We start from the raw sequence: 16,023 nt of genomic DNA, 5'->3' as shown, positions 1-16,023 counted from the left end.
GACAGAGTACACATGGGGTAGGATGGAAAGAGCTGCTGGCAGGAGATCCTGGGGGACTGAGGACCCCCAGGTGCATGAAGTGGCTCTTCTAGAGCCCCTGAATTAATGAAGACATTAAACAAATCCCTAATATCCCACTGAGCAGTTCAAGCTGAAAAAGGCTCTTTTGCACAGAATTGGCATTGTAGATGTTCCCACTCCTACTCCTCATTTCACAAGTGAGGACATATGGTAACAAGATTAATAATACTTTCATGTATCCAGCTGCGTCCCACCATCACCAGAGCCCCCACAAACCATGACCCATGCCATGAACCACCAGCCGAAGCCATGACTGCCTCGTATCTGCCAGTCTCCCAGGCCTTCCCTCCCCAAAGCCTGCACCCAGCCGGCCATTCTACAGTCCACAGGCAGAGTCATCTGTGTAAAATAGAAATTGGATTATGTTGTCTCCCTCACCAAAGGTTTTCGGTGAAGATCTGCCCTGTGAGACCCTTATGACTGTTCCCGCCCACCTCTCTGACCTCCCCTCCCATCTCTTCTCCCTCTCCTCTGGGCCACTCTGGCTTGCTTTGTTCAGTGATTATGCCAAGCCTGGCCCTACCCCGGGGCCTTTGCACTTGCTCTTCTCCCCACCTGTTCTCTCACCCCTCAGCTCTTTATGTTACTTTTACCTCCTCATCATTTAAGTCTCGCCTCAAATATTCCCTTCTAAGTGAGGCTTTCCCTGACAGGTGCGGGTGACATTGCAGCCCACTCATCCATACAGAGTCTATCCAGGGACCTCGCTTTGGCTTCCTCATAGCACACATCACCATCTGAAACTGTCTCCCTGTGTTAGTTTACCTACTGCTGCAGGAAAAAAATTACCCCAAAATACAGCATCTTAAAACAGTGAGAAACAGCTATCATCTCAAAGTCTGGGTGGGTCGGATTTGGGAGGAGCTTAGCAGGAGAATTATGCCCGGGTCTGTCATGAGGTTGTAGTCAGGGCATCCGCCAGGGCTGCCGTCATCTGAAGGCTTGACTGGGGCTGGAGAGTCTGCGTCTAAGATGGCTCACTCACGTGGCTGGCAAGCCCACACTATTAGCAGCAGGCCTCAGCTCCTCACCACTGGACCTCTCCACAGGGCTGCTTGAGTGTCCTCACAACATGGCAGCTGGCTGCCCCAAAGCAAGTGATCCCAGGGAGTAAAGTGGAGGCCTTATCATTTCTGCCTTGTCCTATTGGTTACACAGGTCAGTCCTCAGGGGACTCATCTGGGAGGGAACGGCGTAAGGGGGCAAATACCAGGAGGCGAGGGTCATTGGGGGGCCATCTTGGAGGCTGGCCACCACACTCCGCCCTCCCTGAGAGCAGGAGCTTTGGCTTATTCACCACTGTATGTGCCCAGCACAATGTTTGGCATGTAGCAGCTACTCCCTAAGTATTAGTCAAATGTATGAGTTAATCACTGTGGCATGTAACTGCTTTAACTGTGTGCCAAGCCTTGTGCTAAGCACTGTACATCCTTAGGGCTGCCTCATTTAATCCTTTACAGGTGAGGAACCTGAGCCTCAGAGATGTTAAGTACCTTGATCAGTCACAAAGCTGGTAAGCGGATGGGGCAGGATTTGAACCCAGGACTGCTGAGGAGGGTCTTTTTAGGCTGGGCCTCTCGGTGGGTGTGAGTCAGCATTCATTGTACTTAATAAGAATCCCCAAATTGCTCTCCACCCAGTGCAAAGTCAAACTCAGGAGCTCTTTGTGATGCCAGACATGGAGGGAGACATAAGGAGAAACAGGGTCCCTCACTGCAGCCATCCCCAGCTGCATGGCTTAGCCAGCCAGATTGCAGGAAAGGCAGCACAGGGAGCCTTGCTCAGGGTGACCCAGCAAGGAGAGGCTTACCGATCCAGGAGGAAACTCCAGAATCTAATGCTACATTCAGTCAATATGCAGAGCCTGCGTTTCACGTTGTCCCCTCTCACCTGTGGCAGACATCACTAAGCGATCGCCTAGCCTTTCCCACTGAGCCCCCAGGGCCGCCTTACAATTCTAATCAACACGGCACTCCAAGCATCGTCAGTTGTTTAGAGCTCAGAGTTCGTTTAGAGCCCAGAATTTAAATCTGGGTTTAAATTCTGGTTCCACCACTTACTAGCCCTGTGACCATAGACTAGCGTCCTAGCTTCTCTGAGCCTCATTTTCTTCCTCTATAAAGTGGAGCTCTGTCACTACTTACTTTATAGGTGTTCTGACGAGGCTTACCTGCAGCTGTGCATGTGAAGCTCAGAGCATAGTGTTTGGCAATGAGTAAGCATCCGATGCTGTCAGCTATTTTTGCTACTGTTGTTATTACTGTGTTTTCCTCCATCCCTAGTTCTGTGAACAGGGCTTTAGTAGACAGCACAAGCTTATGCTTTCAGTAAATGCACCAAGGAAGGGATAGCGAATTGGAGGCAGAAATATCATCTCTCTCCCTTCTCATCCTGCAGGTGTGGATGTGTGGGGGCCGCATGGAGGACATCCCCTGCTCCAGGGTGGGCCATATCTACAGGAAGTATGTACCCTACAAGGTCCCTGCTGGAGTCAGCCTGGCCCGGGTAAGCTGGTGGCTTCCCTGGTGGGGAAGGGGTTAGCATATGCCCATCAGCAGAGCAGGGGCATCCTGAAGCATCCGGGACCCCAGGCCAAGTGAGGGTGTGAGGATGTACACCACCACCACTCTTCAGGTAAAAGCCAATGTCAAAGAACTTACCTAAAGCCCTGCTTACCCATTTATTAGCTGTGTGACCTCGGGAAGGTTGCTTAACTCCTCTGAGCCTATGTTTCACCTTTGTTTAAAGGAAGATAATTTTTTCCAACTCTTAGCATTGCCAGAAAATTAAGGAGTTTCCCAAAGTGCGACGGACAAGATGATTTGAGGTGGTAGACATAGGAACATTTTTATTTACATGTGTTTAAATTCATGTGGATTAGAAATTGATGTGTATACAGATGGGTGTGTTTGGGAAAGCCTGAGACAGGGTACTTACAAGTCCTGGCACAGGGGCAATTAATAAATGTCAATGTCTTTCTCTCCCTGCCCCCCCCCCGCCTTCCCCACTTTTATTACCAAAAATTCTATCTGTCAAACTATTTCATGCCTTCGAATGGTTTGTATCAATTATTGCTTCAATTAAATTGGCCACTAGCTACAAATGGAAATCTGTTAGAGATTTGGGGTTTTGGAGGGCTTTTTTGTGTTAATGATATTTTACAAAACTTTAATAATAAATTTTAAAATATTACGTGTTATGAGAGAAAAAAAAATCAAGTTGACCACAAAAGAAAACCGAAGAGATGGGACTGTCCTCAGAGGATAAAGAGGGCTGCAGGGAGGCTTGGGGGACGCTGGAAAGGTCACAGGCACAGCTTTGCTCATGGGAACATCCCACCCCATTGTTGCCCCGTGGAGACCCCTCCCGACAGAGCCCCCATGTAAGCCTGTTTGACATGGGTCCACATAGCCTCCTCTGTCCAGGCCTCTGCGTCCCCCTCAACACCTGACAGTCGACGACATAGCCCTTGGGTCCTGGAAGAGCCTCTGTCCCGCGATTTACAATAAGACTGAGAGGCTCTGAGAGGCAGCGGGTCTCCCGGCGCCATCCGAGGATGGAGAGCTGTCTCCGGAGGCTTCAGGCAGGTTACCAGGCTATGGGACCGGTGTTGAGGGAAAAGAGAGCCGGCAGTGCCCTCTAGTGACCTAAGATGGCAACGACATCCGCGCCAGTCATCTGGACTTTGGACAGCTCTCTCTGACGTGGGGGTCGGGTTCTAAATTCAGCTGGAGACGCAGGAATTACGATTCATCTGACATACTATTGACAATCCCAGAGAAGGTGCCAATCAGGGAAACTGCGCAAAGTTGCTCAGTAAGCCAGGACTGCGATTCTTTCAGCTACTAGCGACGGTGGGACCATGGGGACACCTCTGACTGCTGAACAGGACCGCTCCCAAGCCACCCTTCCCCTATCCAGAGCCGTAGTTTATAAGATCACCCTGGGAAAGAGACACTGCCACCTCCTGTTTGTGGAAGCAGCGATGAATTCAGCGGGTAACAGCCAACTGTCGTAGCACATGATTTCTGTGAGCTAGGCACCTTGCAGAGCGTCTTACATACTCATCTCACTTATTTTGAACCCCCATTTTAGAGATGAGGAAAGTGAAAGGTAGACACAGTAATTACCTAGAGCCAGAATTCAAGCGCACTTAGGTTTGACCGATGCCTGGGATAAAGCATTTGCCCTTTAAATAGTGACTGCTATTGTCAGTATCAGTATTCATGTCAGCATCAGTATCAGCAAGACTGGGAAGTTTATTTCAATGTCTTGTCTGAATTTAAACATGTTAACTTCTTTTTCACCTGTCTGTGCTGAATCAGCTTCCTGGGCCTTTAAGCCAGTTAACCATCCAAGTGGTTACGGCCCCATGTAAGGTGTGCAGGGCCACAGGGATGTCTCACTCAAGCTCCTCTGACTTTTTATCATTGTATCTAACTACCCTCATCTAGTTGCAGATCATATTTTAAATGTTTGCTCCGTGTTCTAACAGCCAGATCTCCCTAGAGCATTATCTCCTAGAACATCATTTTGATAGACTGAGGAGAGGCATCCTCAAAGCCTAAGAGAGCACGATACAGAGGGAGACCAACGTCTTACTGAAGTTGTGCCGACTCCGGAAGGACAAACAGCCAGGCAGCAGTGAGGTAGCGATGCAGGAAGGAGGCGCTCGCCTGCCACCAGCTTCCTGCCGCCAGAACAAGCAGCCAGTCTCAACTGGTTCAGTAACTTTGCTAAAATCCTTCTTGCCTCTGCCTCAGACAAAGGAGTCTTAGCCTAGGGAAGGCAGTGACAGGAACCCACTCAAACTTGGTGAAACAGAACTGGAGACGTACCCCAAGGATCCAGGCACAAGAAGAACAGGGGGCCTCAGACAGGCCTGGCCCCCGGAACTAGGGAGGTGTTAGGAGGAGGGATAAGAAGAGCGTACAGCCCTCTAAAATCCCAGAGTCCTTTTCATGACGCTAACAAGGGGAGGTGTAATAGAAATAAATGTAAAGTCCTTTACTTTGGTCCACTCAGTGGTACAAAAGTTCAAGGTCTGGGAGAAATGGCTTATTAAGCTACGTCTGGAAAATGCAATATTAAAATAGTAATTTAAATATCAACTGAAATTAAAATATTATATGACTTGATCCTGTAAGGATATGACTGTTGAATTTCAGTCAGACTGGCCACCCTTGCCTGCTGTGGGAGAGGAAACTACAGCAGTTGCTCATGACTCCTGTGGCTTGAGCGCATTGGACAGTGAGCCAAAGGACCTGGGTGGGCAGCCTGGAGAAAGGAGCATGTTCAGGTGGGCAGGCTCTGTAGGCCTTCAGCTCCCTCTGGGCATGGTTTTAAGTTAAACCCAGCATTTTCCGTGCAGGGGCCTGGGCCCGGGGGGATAACAATGTTCCTGAACTGCTTTCTAAGCCACTGTCGACCCCTTCAGCACTCAGAAGCAACAGGCAGCAGCCAGGAAATTCCTTAGTTTCCTAGTCCCGAACTCAGAGCAACAGCATTGAGGAGTTGGTGGGTTTTGTCTTTGGTACCCGGGCCTCATCCTGTTGGCTTCCTTTCTCCTCGCTCAGGAGTCAGCAAACCATTTTTATGTGGCCTGTGAGCTAAAGATGGTTTTTCTATTTATAAATAGTGGGGGGAGAGGGGGTAGAAAAACAAAAGAATATTTTGTGACACATGAAAATTAAATTTCAGTGTCCATAAAGTTTTATTGGAACACAGCCACATGCATTCATTTACCTAGTGTCTAGGGCTGCTTTATAGCTACATCATCAGAGCTGAGACCATATGGTCTGCAAAGCGTAAAATATTTACTGTCTGGCCCTTTACAGAAAACATTTGCCGACCCCTGCCTAACAGTCTGTTTCTAGAGCAGTCATTTACACTGAGGTGTGAATGACTGATAACAGCCTGAAGTGCTGGCTTGCTTTTACCCTTCAGAAGAACATTTGGGCTGCAGTAGGGAAAAAGCTTTATGATAGAGAAAAAGCTGGAGACTTAAATGTGGGAGATGGGGGTGGAGATGTCTGGCAACAGCATTTCGGAGCAGGGAACTTCCCCTGAACCCTGAAGCTGTGTTCTTCCAGAGCCAGCTGTCAGAGGTTCTCAGCAGGTGGCGTCTAAACTGCAGATGGAAGGGGAATGTTTGTCACAGTTACAAAGGAGAATTCACGTTTCCTCTGTCTCCAAGTCTGCTCACACACAGGATGTTCCTCGCCTGTCACCCCCACTTGTGGTTGTCATTTTTTTTATTGATTATCCTTGCATTTCATAATAAAAGTAGCAGCAACTGTTCCACCTCAAACTCTTTAAAATTGCAGCTGCTGATGAACTTATACCTTTGGGTTGCAAATTTTCATTTATTTTTACCATGCAACTTGGTCAGCACTCTTAGTTAAAAATGACAGAAACCCAACTCAAATTGGCTTAAGCAGAAAGGAAATTTTCTGACTTCCGTAAATGGAAAGTCCAGAGGTGGTTTGGCTTCAGGTATGGCTGGATCCAGGCACTAAAAGGAGGAATGTGTTCCCCGATCTGGCCCTCAGCTCTGCCTCATTCTGGGTTGACTTCAACCTTGGACAGGCTTTCCATGTGGCCCGCTGCTCTAGGTGGCATCTTACCCATCAGAATTACCCAGCAGTCCAAGCAGAAACACAGCAATTCCTCCCCATAGCTCCAGCAAAAATTCCAGGACTAATGCCTACTGATTCTGATTGGTGTGGCTTAGGTCACATGCTTACTGCTGACCAATCCCTATGTCCAAGGCTATCTGTATTCCCATTAGCCAGGCTGCGTCATGTGCTGCGTGAGGTAACAGTGAGGCAGAGGTGGGTGCTGAAAGGAAACCTGGTGGAGGGCTAGCACTAGAAAAAGAAAGGATGGAAAATGGGCGGGCAAAACAGTAGCAGTCTTAATGTCCAACTGTAAGTTGTAGAGTCTTTAAAACATGCATGAATAATAGACATATAGAAGGCTTTAAAACACGGTGCAGCTAGAGTCATTGATACAACGTGAAACAAGAAAGACTGACCTCAACCTCCGAGACTCTTTGCACCCCACGCCCTGGCCTCGGCCCGAGAGCCTGACCTTGCACCTGCCTGTCCCCCTCCAGAACCTGAAGCGAGTGGCGGAAGTGTGGATGGACGAGTACGCCGAGCACATCTACCAGCGCCGGCCAGAGTACCGCCACCTCTCCGCTGGGGACGTCGCTGCCCAGAAAAAGCTCCGCAGCTCCCTGAACTGCAAGAGTTTCAAGTGGTTTATGACCAAGATCGCCTGGGACCTGCCCAAATTCTACCCGCCTGTGGAGCCCCCAGCGGCAGCTTGGGGGGAGGTGAGTCTGGAGGGCAGCGCCAACTATATAATTGGGACCTGGAGTTTGGGGTGGGGAGGGGGGCATCGCAGACACTGGAAGTAAACGTGGCGGAAAGGAGCAGTGGATGTTCCTGTAGCATGTATCACCTCTGCTCACAGGCGTGCTGCATTGCCCCATCAGGTTTCACTTACAGGCTCAAAGAAGAAATTACTAAAAATGTTAAGATGGCTACAGCAGAGCTTTAAACCAAGCACAGGCCCTTCTGTGCACCGGGCCTGTGAGTGAGAGTGCCCGTGTCACACACCCAGACAGTCGTAGCAGGGGAGAAGTGCTTCATCACCGGTCCTGCTTCCTGGATCTCAGAGCTGAGAGGACCCACTCACTTAGACATGGATATGTTGGGGCTTGGGGAGAGGGCGCGGAAGAGTTGGCGCTCTTTCAGTTGCAGGTGACAGACTGCAATTGAAAGTGCAAAGGAGGCATTGATTGATTCTTGTAAGAACCTTGGATAGCTGTGGCTTCAGACACACCTGGAGCCAGGGGCTCAAATTATGTCAGTCTCTTTTTCTCCTGCTTAAAGCTGCTTCCTCTTGTGGTGGCCTCATGCTGAAGGTAGCAAGATGGCTTCCAGAAGCTTTAGGCTGGCAGCCCCCCAGCTTGGCCAACCCAGCAGAAAGTAGACCCCTTTCCCAGGAGACCCAGCAAAGGGCTAGGCGTCGAGCCTTACTCTTGGGTCTGCACCGATCACTGTGGTCGTTGGAGGAATAGGGACATCAGTTCCCTATGCTCTGACTGGCTACAGGGTCGGGGAGAGGCAGGCACCTGTGGAAAGACAAGGTGCTACCTGAGGAAGGAAATGTGTGCTGGGGCCAGCAGAAACAGCAGGTGTGACTGTTTCAAATTCACACAGCGAGTTAGAGGGACCTTCCTGACTCAGCTGTCTAGCTAGCCGCACTCAACAGCAACGTGAGTATTCTAGAGCAGATGTTGTGTGGACTCTCCTCATTGAAGCTCTTCACTCTTCATTGCTTTGCCAGCTTATTGGCTTTCTCCCCTGCACTAGTTAAAGTCCTCTGAGAAACAGACACCAAGATGGGATTAGACGTGCAAGGGACTTACTGGCCTGAGAGAAAAAATGAGAAGGGGGCTGGGAGACAGAGGGTCTGCCCCCCGGGACAGGGAGACGGAAGGAAGGAGGGCTGGGGTAGTCCTCAAGCCAGATCTCCTGTCAGAGCCGTCTAGCATCTCCCAGGCATGGCCCCAGGCTCCCTGCTGCCCTCAGTTGGTGGCCGGAAGCAGCCATGGGAAGCGTATCCTCCACTGGGCAACAGTGTGGGTTCAGAACATAGCAGCTGGGCAGTCAGGCTCCCTGCAACTGGACACCAGGGGCACATTGTCACAGCTGTCATATCCCCACCCCTCACACAAAATGGGAATGGCATCTGTGAGGTAGGAACCACACGGTGTGACACCTAGCACAGTGGCCTGCCCGTAGTAGGCGCTGGCTGACCACGCAAGCAGCCTAGGCTGTCACACTCCCGGCCAGTGTGTGTGTTCTTCTACCACACCACGCCCGTCTCATGCGACCACTGTTGTTCTTTGGATCCTGCTACCTCTTGCCGTTCACCTGCCCAGCTAGCAGAGTTCAGCCAAGACCCTACATCAAAGATACCACGTCCTTTTCTAGGAGGGTTTTCAAGGTGTGGTCCCCAGATCACCTAGAATGAGGATAAAATTGGATTCCTGGGCCTCTTGGATCAAATTCTCTGGGAATGGGGCCAGGCAGTCGTCCTTACAACACCCCTTCACCCACAGGCCCCACCACACCCAGAGACTCTGCGTGCTCTAGGACAAGCAGGGTTTGGAGGCGCCCCTCTCTATGGACTGAGTATTCCTTTACTGAGGGTACAAGATACTGCCATCGGCCAGGGCAGGCTGTGTTAGGGGGCTCAGAGCTCAGCCCATCTGTGTCTCCACCTTGGTTCCCTCCTCCACCCCTGCAGGGGCCCTAGTAGATGTCTCTAGGTGACTCACCAGTCCCTCTTTCCCTCTTTCTTGTACAGATTCGCAATGTGGGTACAGGACTGTGTGCAGACACAAAGCACGGGGCCCTGGGCTCCCCACTGAGGCTGGAGAACTGCGTCCGGGGCCGCGGCGAGGCTGCCTGGAACAACATGCAGGTAAGGGCCGCTCCTGGGCACTGGCAGCCAGGTGCTGTGTCCCGTCGGCAGCCTAGATGCTCACGTGGTCAGGGCTGAGAGGGAGAGGCCATGGGTCAACAGTGAGTGACACACGTCAGCCCAGGGGATGACTTATAAAAGCTTCCCAAACACCTTAGGAAGAGGAATCCTTCACCCAGCAATAAAACCATCTACCTGGACTGTTGGTTACAAACGATGGACACACAGCCCAAATGGCCTTCCACAAAAAGAGCGTTATTGGCTCATGTCATGGAAACGTCTGGATGATGTCATTGGGCTCGCTCCAGGGTCGCAACTCTGCTTCCCCCTCTGTTGGCTTCATTTAGAACCCGGCTCTTCCCATGTGGTGGCAGATGTGACACCCGCAGCAAAGGCTTCCACGGTGCTGGAAATGCCCTGGGGCTCTCACATGTTGGCTTTTCAGAGCCAATTACATGAGGATGTGATACAGTCCTGATATTGATCAGGCCTGGGTCACATGGTCACTTCTGGAGCCTGGGTATGGCCAGCTCCACCTGAAGGAGAAGGTGGGTCACCAAAGGATCCTTCCCAAGCGATGCTGTCAGAAGAATGAGTAGCATCAGCCAGCCTTGCCGGAAAAGCCACCACTCTCAGGAAAGTGCATTTAGCTTTGCATGATCCCGTCCTCCAAGCAGTTAACCCCCACGTTAAATCACACGGCATCCACGGACTCTTGGTTTGAGGATACCTTGTTCTAGTCCCCTCACTGTGGGTTTTCTGGCATTTTGAAAGAGTACACTGATAGAAGCCCATCATGTGGATCTGCTGCAAAAACAGAGCTCGGAAGGGGGACCTGCAGCCTCGCTGAGCATGGACAGCTCCCCTCTCGGACGGGCGCAGCGCCCAGCCTGACAGTGCCGGCCGCTCACTGTCATCCATCCTTGCTAACAGTGCTCGTTAGATAGTGGCTCTGCTCGACTGAGTCTTCTGAATTCTCCAAGGCTGTGATACGGTGTCTAGGATGTACTTCAAAATAATGTGGGGTAAAGTTGTAACAAGACTCACCACACGTTGGTCATTGTTGAAGCTGGGTGATGGGAACAGATGTGATCAATATACTCTTTTTCCTGGACCTCTGTATTTAAATGTTTTCATAATTACAAAAAAGAGCAAGTCCCCTCACTTTGCCTTCCCTATCGTGATGTCCCCGTGTGTGCAGGTGTTCTCCTTTACTTGGAGAGAGGACATCCGGCCTGGAGACCCCCAGCACACCAAGAAGCTCTGCCTCGATGCCACCTCCCACACCAGCCCAGTCACCCTCTATGACTGCCACAGCATGAAGGGCAACCAGCTGTGGAAGTACCGCAAAGTAAGGCAGGCAACGGGGGGAGGGGGGGGGACGGGGCAGCCTGCTTGGTTTCCAAGAAAGAAAGAAAGAAAGCGTGTCATGCCCACCCCTTCCCCCAGCAGGGCCCACTCACTCATTCATGTGCTCCACCAGCCTTCCATGCCCGGCTTTCCAGACATCCAAGAGAAGCCAGAAATCCAAAGTTTTACGTGAAATCTCTAGAATCTTCAGTGTTGGCAACTGAGTCCATTAAAAAAAAAAAAACCACCACCGTGAGAACCAGTGAAATTTGACCAGAGACAGGCAGTGGTTAGGGCCCAGGCCCGCAGGTGGTGTGCTGTACTTCTGCCCACAGCCCAGTGGGCACGACTCGGGCACATGGCAATGCCAACTGCAGGGAGGCAGGGCAGGGTCTCACCTTGTGCTCAGGAGGAAAGCCAGACGGGCCTGTGAGCGACTGGCCAGTCCCTGCCTCACTGCCTTGTTGCCGTTGCTGCCGCCGCTGTTCGCTCGTATCCCCAGCGCTGCCCAGCTGATCATCTCTGTGTTTTGTAGGACAAGACCCTGTACCATCCCATCAGTGGCAGCTGCATGGACTGCAGTGACAGTGACCACAGGATCTTCATGAACACCTGCAGCCCCTCCTCACCCACCCAGCAGTGGCTGTTTGAACACACCAACTCCACAGTGTTGGAAAAATTCAACAGGAACTGAGCGCACACATCCCCTCGGCAGGCCTGGGGGCCCTCCCTGGCACTCACTGCAGCTGTCCTCTCTCGAGGGAGGCAGGGCTTCCGTGGGTACCATGATGTAAAGGTGCTGGCCAACTGGTTTGGGATAGGGGGCTCTTGCAGCTGGTGCAGAGTGTCTACCTGGTCCTTGATGCCCTGACATGTGGAGGTAGTGTGGAGAGCAGACCCCACAAGAGGCCCCACGAGAACGCAGAGCCCACTTTAACCCCTGATGGCATCTTGGAAATCTGGGAGGGCCTTTGCAACTTTGTCACCGTGTTCCCTTGAGCATTATGTCGGAGAGATGCCAGGGCCACCCTAGGCCACCCAAAGCTGAGTCCTGCAAGGTCACCAAGCCTTCCGATGGCTCGTGCATAATGGTCCTTTAGAAAGGGAGGCAAATTTTGCCTGTTAGGGGCAGCTTTTAGCACCATTGCCACCTGTTTGCAGAAGAGAAGGAGGAAAGTCTTTCCCAGGCCGCTGGTTTCAGCCTTTTAGTGCTTGCCTGTCATGGGGGTAACCGCAGTTACCATCCAGTTTCTGTTCCCTGTCACAGCCCCAGGTGATGCAGCCAAAGGCCATGCCTGGGGCCCTCGAGTGTTCAGTACTGAACCCTGGCCAGCTGCCAGGCCTGGGGTCAGAAGCTGGACCTGCAGACATTCCTCCGCAGCCGTGGACACACAGGGTGTCTCCCCTTGCTCTCTGGGTACTTGAAATGCCCATTTTAGGGCTCTCCAGGCACAAGGTCTGCCCAGCCACCAGCTTTTCAGGACTGTGTTTCAGATGGCCTTGGGCCCGTGGAAAAGGCCTAGTAGAGGATCTCCAAACAAGAAATTCTAGCCGAGCTGAATTTCCCAGTCAGTGCTTCCATTCTCTCTCCCTCTCCCTCTCCCTCTCCCTCTTACCTGCCTCAGGAGAGGAACAGGTGTGACGTGCTCACCTCACACAGTCTGGAGGCCTCCTGGGTGGACCATGGCCGTGATAACTAGCCTCTGACCTCATCATGGTCCCAGTTCTCATACAGAACTGCAGTATCTTTAAAGAACTCTGTAATCGGATCACAAACTAGAATGCTGCATAGGATTCTGGTATTCTGGCATCCAATATGGATTTCTAGAATGTTGTGCTTAAAGGTGCCAGCCACATGTAATACAATCAAGGCAGCCCCCATCCCGGAGACAGTCTCTGAAATCTCAGGCTGGTGGTGTTGGGGGAGGAGGGGGCTGTGTCCATCGGCTCCTGCCAGAAGCCTTGGCAGGACATGGTCCTCAGTGCAGACCCGAAGCCCTGCAACCTCCCACCACCATCACAGCTGCAGAGGTAAAAAGAACCCAATATCCCAGGAACAGGTGCATACCCAGCTCTGTGCCAGTCCTGCCTGTTTACCTTTTGCTTTGTTAATTACATGTCAGAGTCCCAGAGGGCACCCAAACTAATAGGAAGCACTTCTGTAACTAGCCTGCCACCCACTGATTCAGAAATGGAAATTGCATTCTACAACCTATGGCTTCCACCAGCTAGCCAAGGAAATCCTTGAAATCAGGATGCCAGTTAGAGTTGGGTCTCTCGATTGTGTCATTTACCAATTACATAACAGACATAAATCTGGGAACAGAGCCACGAATCTGCCTATGAGATGCTGGCTGATCTCAAGGCCATCAGTGATCTGGGGGTGAGAAACACTCCCCACCACAACCCCTCCAATTTAGCGTGCAGCTGGCAAAGCATCACTCCTACAAGCCCTGCTCTGGCCACCTGTCCGCAGGGAGGCAGCCCTGTGCTTTGCTTTGAGCCCTACTATCTTTTCCAAATGAGCGTTACGTCTTTAGAAGTGGCCCTCGACAGGAAGGACTCAAAAGCCAAGGCCCCTTCCAGAATCTAAGATAGCAAGAGCGTTGCAATTTGGAGAGTCGAGTTAGGATTCATCATCAGAGAGCAATGCAGCATCATTAAAATAAAAACTGTGCCTTTTTAAAAAGAAAAAAAATGCAAATGTACAGCAAATCCCTAAACTTGAACCATTTCCTAGTGCCTTTGCTGGACAAACAGAAAGGGGCGGGGTTGGGGGGAGGGGAACATTTTTGGTGGTGTGTGCAGTTCCTACTGGATGAGTGTGTGTTTATTAATGTCGAATTTCAAGCAGGAGACGTTGAGCCTTAAGCAGGTTCTGAGGCGGAGATGCCCCCCCAGGGCAGAGGTCAGAATTTGTTCTAGTCAGTGTGACACTCAAGATTCAAAGGGCAGCTGGACTAGAAGGGCCTCAGCAGCCCCTGGGAGAGGGCCCTGGCTGGAAGCCGTGCCTGCAGTCCCCCAGCCCAGCCCCCAGACACAGTGCAGAGCACTGGCTGGATCTCCAAATGGTCCCACTCCAAGTGGGCGGCAGTGTTCTCGGCACGACCAGGACTCACGTGGAAAGCAGGAGCAGCAGCAAGCGGTCCTCAGCCTTCCCCTCTCCTATCCTTTGGGTCTCGTTTTGAGTCTGGTTTCACACCTTCAACAAGGGATGAGCAGGTCCTCTGAGCACTCTGGCATTTGTCATTGCTAAGCCCACATCTGTCGGTGCTGGCAGTTGACAAAGTATGTAAGAGGGGATGGAAGGAGACATGTTCATTGCTTAGCTGACTAACTGGCTGATTGCAAATACTGGCCACTCATGGTTCTGGCCTCATTTTTGAAATCCAGTCTCAAGGATTCAGGTTCCTGCTCACACCCCCAGCTGATGCTCAAGTAACACAGCCACAAGGCTGTCAGCCAGATGAGGGGTGAGACTGTGAGCCCCTTTTCCTCTAAAGCCTTCATTCTGAGCATGAGGTCACAAAAAATAATAATAATAATGAAAGTGGCTACAAAGTATGACCGTGTGGCCCACCAGGGGTCTGTCCAAAGGGGGACTCCAGAAACGTTTCAGAATGGAAAGAGCACTTAACCACCTTTGGGGGTGACTAAAAGTGCAGGCACGTGTGTGAAAAGCTATCCCACCTTATGCCTCCAATTGGAGCTCTCAACTCATAACACAGTCCAAGAACTATCGATTCTCCCTGTTAGGAAGACATAGCTCAGAGGCAGACGGGGATACATCTGGTGAAGAGATCTGACGAGAGATGTGACGTTTCTCCAGGGGAGAAAGCAGTTGTTATTGAAGATGGATTCCGAAAGTCCACATTATATTCACGTTTCAAACCTCCTACCTGTTAGGTTTGTTGTTGTTTTCTCTCTCTCCTTAACAAATAAGTGATGCCCTTGAAAATGTCTCCATATTTGTTTCTGTGCATCTCCATTTCCTAGGCTCTGGAGTCTCAAAAGTGGCAAAGCACTTTACAGTAGTAACTGAGAAATCTGGAGTTCTCGCTTCAATGGTCCCTTGTTTGTACAGATTGGGTGATCTTTTATAATTCCTAGGAGGCAATGAATTTTTTATATTTCCTGAAGGTTTCTAAGCGTGGGAGAGGGGCACAGAATGCAGTTCTGTTCTGGAATTCTTTTCTGCTTTCAACTGATCTTCTTTGTGAAAATCCCAGTCACATTTTAGTTTAAACTTGAGCCAAGGCCCATTGCCACCTCTGGGATGGGTATTGGACCTACATTCCAAGTGACAAGGTCCTCTTAACATCCACTCCCAAAATGGCTTTGATTCAGCCATGCCAGGTAACAGAGTTGAGCTCCTGTTCTATTTAGGTTTGAATACCTGGGGTCCCAAGGAGATTACAGGGACCCCTTGAGAAGTCAGACTGGGATTCCATAGAGAAAGCTCAAGACCGCCAAACTCTCTTCTCCTGCCTGGAAAAGTGAGCCTTTGTGAAGAAGTGACTTATATGTACAATTGTGATTGTGATTGTGGTTGAGTAAACCTCCAGACTTTCTCTACCGTGGTCTGTGGTCTATTCCTGGTCATACGCCATTCTCCATTCTGTCATTCCCCACATGTTCATTGAGTAACTACTCAGTCCCCAGCCCTCTGCTGGGTACTGAACAAATTCCCAACAGCCATCCTTCTGGGGAAAAAGACCTAAAGCAACTAACCAGGATGATTTCAGATGCGAATAGAGCCATGAAGGATATAAAACAAGATATTTTAGAGACTGGGGTAGGATGGTCAGGGAATGCCTCTCTGCAAGAGCTAAAAAACTAGTGCAAGCAAGAGGCAATGTGGGTGAGAGCATTCCAGGCAAAGGCCAAAGCTGGTGCAAAGGCCCTGAGGTAGGAAGGTGTTTCTATGTGGGAGGCACAGAAGGAGGTGAGCTCACAGAGCTAGGCAGCATGGCTCACAAGGGTTTTTCAGACTTCACCCCAGTAGTGGAGGATTTCAGGAGGGCTGTGACTATATGAAATAAACTTAGCTCATTTCTGATGCTCACCCATCAGCCACAAGTCCCTACTTAC

At 50.8% G+C, this 16,023-nt stretch overlaps 1 protein-coding gene across 1 annotated transcript in view; it reads left to right on the top strand.

The window, feature by feature from the left end:
- The window catches only part of GALNT10 (polypeptide N-acetylgalactosaminyltransferase 10), a 191,498-nt gene extending 175,990 nt beyond the window's left edge, over positions 1 to 15,508 (top strand). Inside the window, exons 8-12 of the mRNA XM_019657741.1 lie at positions 2,479 to 2,586; positions 7,199 to 7,420; positions 9,466 to 9,582; positions 10,784 to 10,933; positions 11,468 to 15,508. Of these exons, the coding sequence (XP_019513286.1) occupies positions 2,479 to 2,586; positions 7,199 to 7,420; positions 9,466 to 9,582; positions 10,784 to 10,933; positions 11,468 to 11,626 (756 nt within the window). The 3' untranslated portion in view covers positions 11,627 to 15,508. The remainder of the gene's footprint in view (positions 1 to 2,478; positions 2,587 to 7,198; positions 7,421 to 9,465; positions 9,583 to 10,783; positions 10,934 to 11,467) is intronic.
- The last annotated feature ends 515 nt before the right edge of the window (positions 15,509 to 16,023 follow it).

The sequence above is a fragment of the Hipposideros armiger genome, unplaced genomic scaffold (assembly GCF_001890085.2).
Source record: "Hipposideros armiger isolate ML-2016 unplaced genomic scaffold, ASM189008v1 scaffold_279, whole genome shotgun sequence".
NCBI classification, from domain to species: Eukaryota; Metazoa; Chordata; class Mammalia; order Chiroptera; family Hipposideridae; genus Hipposideros; species Hipposideros armiger.
This window is presented reverse-complemented; position numbering and strand designations above follow the sequence as displayed.